General features: G+C 38.0%; 1 protein-coding gene across 29 annotated transcripts in view; it reads left to right on the forward strand.

Moving 5' to 3' along the window:
- The window catches only part of NEB (nebulin), a 216183-nt gene that overhangs the window by 17525 nt on the left and 185660 nt on the right, over nt 1-12998 (forward strand). For all 29 annotated transcript variants that reach the window (XR_010322314.1, XR_010322315.1, XM_064287138.1 and 26 more), the window contains 12 exons: nt 475-573; nt 2628-2732; nt 3287-3394; nt 3481-3594; nt 4810-4911; nt 5005-5112; nt 5203-5307; nt 6326-6424; nt 8345-8449; nt 8975-9082; nt 9169-9282; nt 12008-12205. Coding sequence is in view for 27 of the 29 variants with exons in the window: in XM_064287138.1 (XP_064143208.1) it covers nt 475-573; nt 2628-2732; nt 3287-3394; nt 3481-3594; nt 4810-4911; nt 5005-5112; nt 5203-5307; nt 6326-6424; nt 8345-8449; nt 8975-9082; nt 9169-9282; nt 12008-12205 (1365 nt within the window). In the remaining 2 variants the exon portion in view is untranslated. The remainder of the gene's footprint in view (nt 1-474; nt 574-2627; nt 2733-3286; nt 3395-3480; nt 3595-4809; nt 4912-5004; nt 5113-5202; nt 5308-6325; nt 6425-8344; nt 8450-8974; nt 9083-9168; nt 9283-12007; nt 12206-12998) is intronic.

Here is a 12998-nt window from a genome sequence, read left to right on the forward strand (position 1 = left end):
TGAGTGAATGGGCACTTTACCTGGATGGTCAATAAAGGCTGAAGGCAGCAATGGTCCAGTCATGTCTAAGCTAGGGGAAGAGGAGCAGAAAGTACAGCCTAAGGATGGAAGGAGCTTGGTGTTCAAGGAGTTCAAAGGATGAGATGGCAGGAATTCATTGGGAAGGTGGACATAGTAGGAGGTAAAGTGGTAGAAAATTCCAGATTAAAAACCAAATGGAGTGAAGAGCCACTGTAGGGTTAAACAACAGAAAGACTAACCTACTGGCTGAATGATAGCAGGAAGACCAATTAAGGGGCAAATGTAGGAGAGAATGAGAGAGAAAAAGGGAGAGAAGAAAGAAAGAGTTGAGAACACGTGAAACAAGATTTCAAGAACAAAACAAGCTATATTTACTTTGGCAGAAAACTTTTTTACATGTTAGAATGCAAACACGTATTAAGAAATTTCATTAAAGATTGCCTTCTTTTCCAGCATACCTACAAAGTTCATCCAGATAAAACCAAATTCACGGCTGTCACTGACTCTCCTGTACAGTTGCAAGCACAGCGCAATACAAAACAACTGAGTGATGTAAGTGCCTTGGTTTATCCAAGAAAAGGTTACCCAGAATGCTTTACTTCTTTAAAGCATAAGCATTTAAATGCTTAATTCTTCATGGGTTCATCTACTATCACAATAATGTTATTTTTCAAGATTTGCTTAATACAATGCAAAAACATTGCCAGATTAAATTATAGCTTCAGGAAAAATTGTGTTAGACAATAACAAATGTCAAATATTTCTTCAAGAAGTTACTGATTCTTATTAGGAATGCATTACTTACTCATTAGGATCTGTCCCATAACAAAAATAATGCGCAGTGAAAGTTCATGCCAACTTCAATAAACAAAGACAACAAAAGCATCCCCTTGGGTAGGTAACAAGGGAAGTATTTCCCATTCTTGGTTTGCTAACAAGACTTTAAACAAGGAATGAGAGCACAGAAACCAGAAAGATATCAGGCAATGATAAGAAAATTAACATAAGATGATGACAGAGAATTAAATACAGTGAGTTAGAGACTGAGAGAATGGGCATTTTTCATTGGGTGGTTAGGGAAGGTCAAAGGCAGGAATGGTCCAGCTATGTCAAGAAGAGGGGAAGAGTAGCAGTACTTCTCAAATGTTCACATGCATGCAGATAACCCTGACCCCATTAAAATGCAGATTCTAAGCCGGTAGACCTGAGGTGGGAGCCAATATTCTGTGCTTTCTAATAAATTCCCAGGAGATGCTGACACTGCTGGCCAGTTGGTGCACCACACGCACACAGTAACAAGGTGCTAGCACAGCATAATCCTAGAGTAACACATTGTTTTCACGATAGAAAAATAAAATATGCAAATTACCCTGCTGTAACTGAGAATTTGCATTGGTTCACAGGCAATTTTTCCTAACATACTAATTTTATGTGCACTAAGAACAAACAGCTAAACACAGATGACACTGAGCTAGCACAGTTAGGCAAGCTGTGAGGCATACCTTACTGTTTGTGTTCCCATTCTCCAGTTGCCCGTCTTATTGGCCCTGTTATGCCATGGACTTTGTCCTGAAGGTGCTTATTACATAGTTCCTCATCTTGTGCATTTTGTCCTTAGCTCTAGAATTCAACAGCCTCCTTTCCTTCTTGCTCTCCCTCACTTCCAGCCAATTTTGCCTTTAAATTTTTTAAAATAAAGTCCAATATTTAGCATATTTTATGCAATAAGAATTTGCATATCTTTTTAATTGTGCTGCCATTTTATTTAGAATTAGTATTGTTTTTTTTAGTGCTCTGATTTAAGGGTTTTGAGATGTCTTGCTCTCAAGGTGTAGCCTAGAAGTTCAGATCAGACAATGGGTTTCCCATATATACACTGTGAAAGCATTTACTAAATGGCAACCCAAAGTTTGGTTATGCCACAGCCAGTGAAGTGAGGGGTGAGATCTAGGCCCTATGTGGTACGCAACTGGCTGGGCCCTGTATGGTACTTAAACTGGAATCAATTTTTTTTTTTTTAATTTTGCTTTAGGTGAAAGTTTCCAAATCAAGTCAGACTCTCATACAAAAACCATATACACCCCACCATGCACTCCCAGCTGCTCCCCCATTAATGAGACAGCACATTTCTCCTCTCCACCCTGTATTCTCCATGTCCATTCAACCAGGTGCTGTCTACCTCTTCCTTCTCATCTCACCACCAGCCAAGAACTGCTCACATAGTCTTATGTGTCTACCTGAGCCATGAAGTCCACCCGTCACCAGCATCGTTGTCTCAACTGACATCAATTTTAGGCATTTTTCTAAGAAGGGAACTGATGATAGCTATATGTATTATTGTTGTGGTTGTCAGTTGTCATCCAGCTGGTTCCAACTCCTAGTGACAACATGTACAGAGTAGAACTGTTCCATAGGATTTCAAGACTGTGACCTTTTGGAAGCAGATCATCAGGCCTGCTTTCTGAGATGCCTCTGGGTGGGTTTGAACCACCAGGTTTTCAGTTAGTAGTTGACTGTTTAGCCGTTTGCACCACCCAGATAATCCCTGAGCTATCTGTACTGTTGTATGTAAATTCAAGGTAGTTCCTACCTCTTCTATTTTTCAGCTGAGTTACAAAGCAAAACATGAAAGTGAGAAGTTCAAGTGCAATGTACCTGCAGATGCTCCACAGTTTATCCAACATAGAATCAATGCTTATAACCTGAGTGACGTAAGTACCAAAGCCACAAAAGCCTTTGTCAGTGTAAGTGTGAAAAGAGGAAATGTTATATAAGTATTCAGAAGACTGTATTAGGAGTTATGCAAATACACAGCCACTGGGGTTGTTATAAGGGGAGCTTTTAAGGTCCGAATTAACTGGTTCCTTTTAGCTATCAGATTGCATTTCCACTGTCTCTAATGATTAGATACATTCTCTCAGTCATTCCTCTGCCAATCCCAAAAGTTTTACATATTACCTATGCAAATATCAAACTCTACCTTTTCCAAAGTGATTGTCATTTTATGTTACCGTTTATACAACAGGACAGCAGAGTCTTTAGAAAGTTCACAGATCATTAGAAAACATATTACAGTTGCTCAGTGATAGAGGGGAAGAAGCTGGATGGTAGATGATCAATAGTTATATTGCCTTTCGGTAAACATAGTTTTATAGGTGAAATAATTCTATATGCATAAAGTGTCTGGATTTTCAAACAATTTTACTGGATTAATTTGTGTTAGATGTTGTTTTTACAATTTCTTTGCTAAAATATTTCTCTCCAGAGTGTTTATAAGCATGACTGGGAGAAGAGCAAAGCTAAGGAGTTTGACATTAATATGGACGCCATTCCCCTGCTGGCAGCCAAAGCCAACAGCAGGAACGTTAGTGATGTGAGTATGCCCAGTGTCCAGGGCAGGGGCCTCGGGGATGCTTCCTGATGAGTGGGATCTTGCTCACATGTGTAATGTCACTGCAGGTGTTGTACAAGAAAGACTATGAAAAAAGCAGAGGGAAAATGATTGGAGCCCTCAGCATTAATGACGATCCCAAGATGCTGCACTCCTTGCAGACGGCCAAAAACCAGAGTGACGTGAGTGTCTTTGTAATCACCCTGGTTTCAGATGTGGCTGCACTTGCTGTTTAATGTAGCCTTGGAAGGGGTGTTAGGCCAACTGAAGTCTCAGGTTTAGGACGACAAATCAAATGTGAAGACCAGGGTGGGAAAGGGAGATTAACTTCCTCATTCATATTTATTCCTCTGCACACTGGAACTCCAGTGAATATTGTAAAGGTTTCCTTAATGTCCTAATGCCCTGAACTTATCGGGGAAAAGATGCATTAGCAATGTCATTTTTGTTATTGTTATTCCTAGAAATGAGCTCAGTATCTCAGCATGCAGAAATATACGCATGTGTGCATGTCAGTGTTTATTCCAGGCCCTGAGTTAATTTAAGGGAGTTTACAAAAATACTACATAAAAAACAAGAAAAGAGAAGATGAGGCAAAGGAAAGATAAAGTAGGAGAAGTTGGATGAAGCCTAAGCTGAAAAGCAAAGTATTTATTTTTATAATTCAAAAAAAAAAAATACTGTTATCATTTTAAAGGCCTTAAAATACTTAAAAAACAAAATAAAACTCTTTACAAAAATAGATTGTCTAATTACTAGCAAAACAAATATACTCCAAATTAGTCCATATCATTTATAAATAATGTTTTCTTTATTGAGTATATTTTTTTTGATTTCTACATGGCGGAATTAAAAGAGATCATGAAGAATATATGATAGATGCAATAAAGCAAAGAAAGCCATCTTTTCAGGCATCATTGCTACAAGGTACAATGGTGGGCATTAATGACAAAAGCCAGCTTCCAGAGGTGAACGTAAAAAGTGTTTCAACAAATGCTTTTCTGGGACAGTGCCCGAGTATCTTAAGTCCACCTTGTACCTTATGCCTCATTTTGGAGTTATCTATTAAAAATTCATTTTCCTCCAAGTATGTTCAAATGGAAATAATTATTTCAAGACAAAACTTTTTTAGACAGCAGCGTTGCTGTACTCTAACTTATTCAGTTTTACACATATTAGGGTAAGTCACATAAATGTTTGTGTGATTTTCAGAAGGCTAAATTATACAAAATATGAACCTCAAACATATTCATTCAGCATTTTTGCTTTGTGGAAAATAAATAGTGAAAAAGACAAAATATATCCATTTGGTTAAAGAATAGACGTGACATGCATTTTGTTCTATGAGATATGCTTTTCTTTTGCTGTCTTTCTCTAATTTTCTTTTCTTCTGACAGATATTATACAAGGAGAACTATGAGAAGACAAAGGCAAAGAGCGTGAACTACTGCGAGACTCCTAAATATCAACTTGACACTCTGCTGAAGAACTTTGGCGAGGTTCAACTACTATGATTACTTCTGGGGCTTGAGGACTTTCTTATTGTTCGGCAAATAATTGCCAGTTTGTGTTACATGTGTTTTCTTTTTCAGAATAAATATAAAGATTCATATGTAAAGGACATCTTGGGACATTATGTGGGCAGCCCTGAAGACCCATATCAAATGCACTGCAGGAGAGTTGCCGCCCAAAATAGTGACGTAAGTTACAAGACAATTGTTCATGCCTTACAGTGACATTGTTTCGGAGCAATGACAATCATGATCTGCTTTTGTTCTTTCTCCTTGTAGAAAAACTACAAGGCAGAATATGAAGAAGATAAAGGAAAATGCTACTTCCCTCAGACAATAACCCAAGAATATGAAGCCATCAAGAAGCTAGACCAGTGTAAAGATGTAAGTCAGCTGCCCTGAATTCTTGAAATTGGGTTTGGGATTCTTGTGACATCTAGTGGCAAATTTAGCAGCAGTTAAAATGTTGGCATCTAGTGTTTAGCAGGAGTTATTAAATCTAAACTTTTGGTTTTTGGGTGAAGTTGGGGAATATGAACATTACTATGAAGAAGGCTGTTGTTACGAATAAGTTCAGGTTTTTAAAATCTTTATTTCCATTATTTTGTGCAATTATGGATATAGGGCAAGGGAGGGTGTGTTAGTTTGTGGAAGATAGAAGTTAATTTATTCAACAAGTTTACACTGGGGGGTCTAACTGTGCCAGGTACTGTCCTTGGTGCTGCAGAACAGCAGGGCACAAGGCCAACCAGGTCTGCCTCTTGTGTAGCATGCATTCTAGTGACAGAGACTTATAAGAATCAAGAGAAGAGAGCCAGAAAGCCAGAAAGATATCAGGCAGTAATAAGAAATCTAATACAGGATGAAGATACAGAATTAAGTATGGTGATGTAGAAGTGAGTGAGTGAATGGGCACTTTACACTGGATGGTCAATATAGGTTGAAGGCAGCAATGGTCCAGCCATGCCAAAACTGGGGGCAAAGGAGCTGAATGTACAGCGTAAAGATGGAAGGAGCTTGGTGTTCAGGGAATTCAAAGGATGAGATGGCAGGAACATACTGGGGAAGTGGAGAGTAGTAGGAGGTGATGTCGTAGGAGACAAAGGAGGGCTTGGATCAAGGTTCAGTCTAGATTAAACACCAAATATAGTGGAGAGCCTCTGTAGGGTTTAAGGAGCAGAAAATTTAACCTGATTGCTGAATGGTAGCAGGAACACCAGTTAAGAGGCAACTGTAGGAGAGAATCAGAGAGAGAAAGAGAGAGGTGAGAAGATGCGAGACAAAATTTCAAGAACAAAACAAGCTATATTTGCTTTGGCAGAAAACTTTTTACATGTTAGTATGTATGGGAACAAGAATGTAAACATTCACATAATTCATTAAAGAATGTCTTCTTTTCTAGCATACCTACAAAGTTCATCCAGATAAGACCAAATTCACAGCTGTCACTGACTCTCCCGTACAGTTGCAAGCCCAGCGCAATACGAAACAGCTGAGTGATGTGAGTGCCTTGGTTTATCCAAGAAAGGGTTACCCAGAATGCTTTGTTTCTTTAAAAACATAAGCATTTAAGTGCTTAATTCTTCATGGGCTCGTGTGCTATACCAGTAATGTTATTTTTCAAGATTTGTTTAATAAGATGCGAAAAAGCAGCCAGATAAAATTGTAGCCTCAGGAAGAATGGTGTTAGACAATAATAAATAGTAAATATTTCTTCAATAAGTTACTGGTTTTTATTAGGAATACCCTACTTACTCATTAGGATCTGTTCCATAACAAAAATAATGCACACTGAAACTTCATGCCAACTTCAATAAATGAAGACAACAAAAGCATCCCCTTGGGTAGGTAACAAGGCAAGAATTTCCCATTCTTGGTTTACTAACAAGACTTTAAACAAAGAATGAGAACACAGAAATCAAAGATATCAGGCAATGATAAGAAAACCAATGTAATGATGACACAGAATTAAAATAGGGTGATGTTAGAGTATGAATGAGCAGGCACTTTTCATTGGGTGGTTGGAGAAGGTCAGAGGCAGGAATGGTCCTGCCATGCCAAGATGAGGGGAAGAGCAGCAGCACTTCTCAAATGCTCACATGCATGCAGATAACTGGGGACCCCACTAAAATGCAGATTCTGATCCAGTACATCTGAGGTGGGAGCCGATATTCTTTTGAATAAATTCCCAGGTGACCCTAACACCGCTGGCCAGTTGGTGCACCACACACACACACAGTAACAAGCTGCTAGCACAGCAAAATCCTAAAGAGTAACACATTCTTCTCACAGTAGAAAAATAAAATATGCAAATTGTCCTGTTATAACTGAGAAGTTGCATTGATTCATAGGCAATTTTTTCTAACATATTAATTTTATGTGCACTAGTGGTTAAGTGCTACAGCTGCTAACCAAAGGGTCAGCAGTTCGAATCTGTCAGGTGCTCCTCGGAAACTCTATGGGGAAGTTCTCCTCTGTCCCGTAGAGTCGCTATGAGTCAGAATCGACTCGATGACATTGGGTTTGGTTTTTGCTTTGGAGGAAGAACAAGTAAACACGATTGACACTGGGCCAGCACAGCTAGCTAGGCAAGCTGTGAGCAATATGGTACTGTACTTGTGCCCGTTCACCATTGCTCTTCTTCCTGGCCTGGGTATGCCTTGGGCTCAGTCTTAAAGGTGTTTATTGCACAGTTCTTCATCTTGTTCATTTTGTCCTTATCTCTAGAACTCAATGGCCTCCCTTCTTTCTTGTTCTCCCTTCCTTTCAGCCAACCGTGCCTTAAAAAATTTTAAATATCGTCCAATATTTAGTGTCTTTTACACAATAAGAATTTATACATGTCTTTATTTATGCTAGTATTTTATTTAGAATTGGTACTGTTTTTGTTAGTGCTCTAATTACAGTTTCAGAGGTTTTGATTTGTTGTGCCCTCAAGGCATAACCTAGCGCTCAGATCAGACAATGGGTTTCCCATGTCTACAGTGTGATGGCACTTACCAAATGGCAGCCCAAAGTTTTGTTATGCCACAGCCAGTGAAAGAGGGGGTAACGTCTGGGAGGGGGTAAGATCTGGGTCCTGTGTGCTGCTTCAACTGGAGTCAATTTGAGACATTTTTCTAAAAAATGTACTAATAACCTAGCTATTTATATTGCTGTTGTTACTTGCCATCAAGTTGATTCCAACTTCTAGTGACACCATATATAAAGAGTAGAACTGCTCCATAGGGTTTTCAAGGCTGTGACCCTTTGAAAGCAGATTGCCAAGCTTGTCTTCTGAGGTGCCTCTGTGTGGGTTTGAACCACCAACCTTTTGGCAGGTAGTCAAGAGCTTAATCATTTACACCACCCAGATAACCCCTGAGGTATCTATAATGTTCTGCATAAATGCAAGGAAGTTCCTACCTATTCTATTTTTCAGCTGAATTACAAAGCAAAACATGAAAGTGAGAAGTTCAAGTGCAATGTACCTGCAGATGCTCCACAGTTTGTCCAACATAGAATCAATGCTTATAACCTGAGTGACGTAAGTACCAAAGCCACAAAAACCTTTGTTGGCATGAGTGTGAAAAGGAGAAACGTTACATAGGTGTTCAGAAGACTGTATTAGGAGTTATGCCAATCAACAACCACTGAGGTTGTTATAAGTGGAGCTTTTAAGATCCGGATGAACTGGCTCTTTTCAGCTATCAGATTGCATTTCCACTGTCTCTAATGATTAAAATCATTCAATTATCGCTCTGCTAATCCCAAAAGTTTTACATATTTCCTATGCAAATATCACACTCCACTTTCCCCAAAGTGGTTGTCATTTTATATTATCCTTTATACAACAGGACAGCAGAGTCTTTAGAAAGTTCATAGATCATTAGAAAACATATATTACACTTCCTTACTGGTGGAGGGGAAGAAGCTGGATGATAGGTGGATCAATAGTTACATTGCCCTTTGGTAATTCTATATCTGTAAAAAGCCTATCTCTTTTTAATTTTACTGGATTAGTTTGTGTTAGATGTTCTTATACTTTCTTTGCTAAAATATTTCTGTCCAGAATGTTTATAAGCATGACTGGGAGAAGAGCAAAGCTAAGAAGTTTGACATAAACATGGACGCCATTCCCCTGCTGGCAGCCAAAGCCAACAGCAGGAATGTTAGTGATGTGAGTATGCCCAGTGTCCAGGGCAGGGGCCTCGGGGATGCTTCCTGATGAGTGGGATCTTGCTCACATGTATAATGTCACTGCAGGTGTTGTACAAGAAAGACTATGAAAAAAGCAGAGGGAAAATGATTGGAGCCCTCAGCATTAATGACGATCCCAAGATGCTGCACTCTTTGCAGACGGCCAAAAACCAGAGTGATGTGAGTACTTTTGTAAAACCATCTTGTTTTCAGGGTGGCCTCCCAGTTATCATGCCCGTGTAAGAGAATTCCATAACTGTGGGATTTCTCAGGTTCACAACAGCAAACTGCTGGGGAGAACGTTAGAAGTATATTGATTTCCCAGATTCCCATGTTTCTCACATTTGAGGAAAGAAATTATTGAATTGTACTCGATGTCTGCTTTGCTTTGAAAAATGTATGTATTAATATTTAGTAGAATATGGATCTTAGTTTTTGAAACCTTTTGGCAAGAATAATCAGGTGCTTTTATTTCTAGTTGGAAAAAAGCCTTTAAAATGATGATTTTAGAACTGTCTTTACTTTGGAAGGAAATAAGGAGTCACAGATAAAAATCTTAGTGTAGCTGTCTTTATTCTTTATTAGTTATTAGATTGGCTTGAGTTCAAGAAAGATAGTTAATTGATTATAGACTCCTTTGATAGTCTGATAGAACATTTGGACCATCTGTCTAGAAAAATGAACATTCTTTTTTACACCTTTTACCTGAAATTTCATGGAATTCATGGATTCTCTAAAGACTGTCTATGGATTGTCTGTCATCTTCAGGTTAAAATTCTTACTATAGAGGGGCAAATATCTACTATTGTAATTTACAGTATATACCATGTATACAGTATATAGTATGCTTAAAAGATGTTTAGATAATCTCTTAAGGATTGCAAGAATGCTCATCATAGTTTGCAAATTACCATTTTTCATGATGGAAAAGAAGGGCACTTGATTCATTTACTTTAATTTTAACATGTGTTCATAGTGATCTATACATACCTTCCTTACCTCATTTTGCACTTTTTTTATGTAGTCACATAGGGCTTTAAACTCTAGTGTTCAGGGATTTTCTCTAATAACTTCACACTAGATTATGTCAGTATACAGTGCTGACATCCATAACACTATCATGTTCACTAGTTGCTTGCCCCTTCTCAACTCAAGAAGGTTATAATTCCTTGTGGACCACACATCTAACTTTTGTTTCCTGTCCTATCACAGAACCCATCAGAGCACTGGGCACATAGTAAGTGCTCAATAAATACTTTTTAAGTGATTGATGCTGATGACAAAAAGAGATAGTCAATGAGTCATTTTCACATAATAAAAACATAATATCCAGGCTAAATGCAAAGCTGCAGATATAGAGCATCCATAGCTTTTAAAAAAGAGTTTTTAAAGGCATTTGGATCGTTGTCGACGTTTCATACATGCTGATATGTGTGAGCTGGTTTAAACAAGAACAAGAGTCAAAACAATTTTGTCAAGAATACTTCCAATCACCAGCTCCTTTGCAACATTGCTTTATGTTTAATAGAGTCTTTATCTTAATGTTCTTGCATACCATCAGAAAGTATATTTTATTTTCATAGATTTTACAATTAAAAATACTATAAAAATTATTTTGAAAATATTCTAACCAGTGAAAGTACCTAACCATAAAGTGTCAAAAGGGAAAGCCAGAAGGTTTAATCACTTACAAAAGGAATAGCTATAGATTTATAATGCACATCGACACTTGCTAGCTTGGGTCACTCTTTTAACGCTTAGGTAGTCATGAGGAAGTAGGATGGGTTTAGAATTTTCCTGAAGGTAGTGGGTCAGAATTTTTTCTCTCTGTTAAGGTAACTGGTGAATAATGATGGAGCTGGGACTTTGACCTAATTAGCACCCTATCTAACTAGTCCAGAAAACCAGCCAATGCATGTGTCTCCTGAGGCCCAGTAAAGACATTCGGTTTATGAGAATACTGTCCATAAGGACCAAGTTTACTTTAATGTTTCCTTTTCACTGACTTTTCTCCTTTGAGATCTTATAACTGCTCAACCTGAAGCTTCTTTTAAGTTGTTACCAAAAGTAAACTTGGTATGAAAAAACCGTAGGGATTCTCAGTGGGGCTGATCTACTGTCAAATATGTTATAGTCATGTAGAAAAATCAGTAACTATCCATTTAAAAATGACTCTAGGAAAGTCAAAAAGTTAATTCTGTAGCCGTATTTATGAAATAGTGATTTTATAACATCAGAAGTAGGAAATAGTCACATAATTTTCAGTCATTTGAAAAATCCTTCTTTATTGAAAACACTCCAGAGGTTAGACTATATTAATAGTAATAATACTGACTAGTAGCCCTTGAAAACTTCTGTTTAAGACAAAATAATCTGATTGAACAGGCCCATGGAACAAAACAAAACTAAAGGGGTGTACCAGCCCTGGGGCAGGGACTGGAAGGCAGGAAGGAACAGGAAAGCTGGTAGTATGGAACCCAGGGATGAGAAGGGGGAGTGTTGACATGTTGTGGGGTTGTTAACCAACGTCACAGAACAATGTGTATGCTAACTGTGTGATGAGAAACCAGTTTGTTCTGTAAACCTTCATCCAAAGTACAATAAAATAAAACAAAAAGACAAAAAAGAAAAGAAAAAATAATCTCTAGCTGAAGCAGAAGTCATGCCCCATTCCTGGTGTCTGCTCTGACTTTCTGACAGTTGCTATTTGACCTAAAAGAAATTTGCAAAGGCCTATCTGTGTACAATTTTCTAGGTGGTTTCAGCCAGTTTTGGGGACAAAATAACTACTCAGATACCTGGATCTGTTTCTTGAATTTGTATATATTGTTTAAGAGACATCTCTGGGCTTTTCTAGAAATCCATTAAGAATATGTAGTAATAAGTGGTAATTTCCTATTCACAGCGTGAATACCGTAAAGATTATGAAAAGTCAAAAACGGTCTACACGGCACCTCTTGATATGGTCCAAATCACTCATGCAAAGCAATCTCAGGCAATTGCCAGTGACGTGGACTATAAGCATCTCATACACAATTACAGCTACCCACCAGATAGCATCAACGTGGACCTCGCCAAAAAGGCTTATGCACTGCAGAGTGATGTAAGTTACCAGGTTTTCTCTATTCTTTCCTTTTAAGGTGGTAACTGAAAGTGATTTCTAAATCAAGCAATTCATGGTACTTCTTGGAGGTGTCTGCATAAGTTGGTTGACTTTGTCCTCTTTATATATAAAAAAACATTATAGCAAGTATACAATGGGAAACACTTTCCCTTGTGGTTTCAAAAGAGCACGGCCTTCAGTGTTAGGGAGACCTAGGTCCTGAGTGTGTACTCCATCACTGTCTCCCTTTGGGAAAGTTACCAGCCTCGCTGTGTCTCAGATTGCTTCCCTGAAAAATCGGAATAAACAAAGGAATTGCTTTGAGGTTTAAAGGTATGTGAAATGCTTAGCATGGTGCCTGGCCCTAGTTAGTTCTCAATAAACATTCACTATTTTTTTATTACCATTATTATAGTTATTGTGTTCATCATTGTCAATAATTTTACATAAATTGATATATTTTCTGAAAAGAAAATCCTTTTATCATTTACAGCTCCAGCTTTTATAATATCTGTTCTTCTTTCTGCAGATCAATTAATTGTCAGAGCTATACAATTGAACGCTTTGTCCTAACAATTCTATTTTATGCATTACAATCTTGTTTGTTATTTAATTTTGCTAGATTTCTTCTTAAATAGATTGTAAGTATCTCATGGGCTGGAACCAAATGCTGCCTTGATTTTTTGTTAATTCTATTCTACCAGTGGTTCTCCACTGAAAGGCCCATGCTAAAGAGCAGCAATCTAGACTACAAGAATTTAGAGTACAAGTATGTACGGCCAGACAACAAGAG

Source organism: Loxodonta africana, chromosome 6, assembly GCF_030014295.1.
Source record: "Loxodonta africana isolate mLoxAfr1 chromosome 6, mLoxAfr1.hap2, whole genome shotgun sequence".
Lineage (NCBI taxonomy): Eukaryota > Metazoa > Chordata > Mammalia > Proboscidea > Elephantidae > Loxodonta > Loxodonta africana.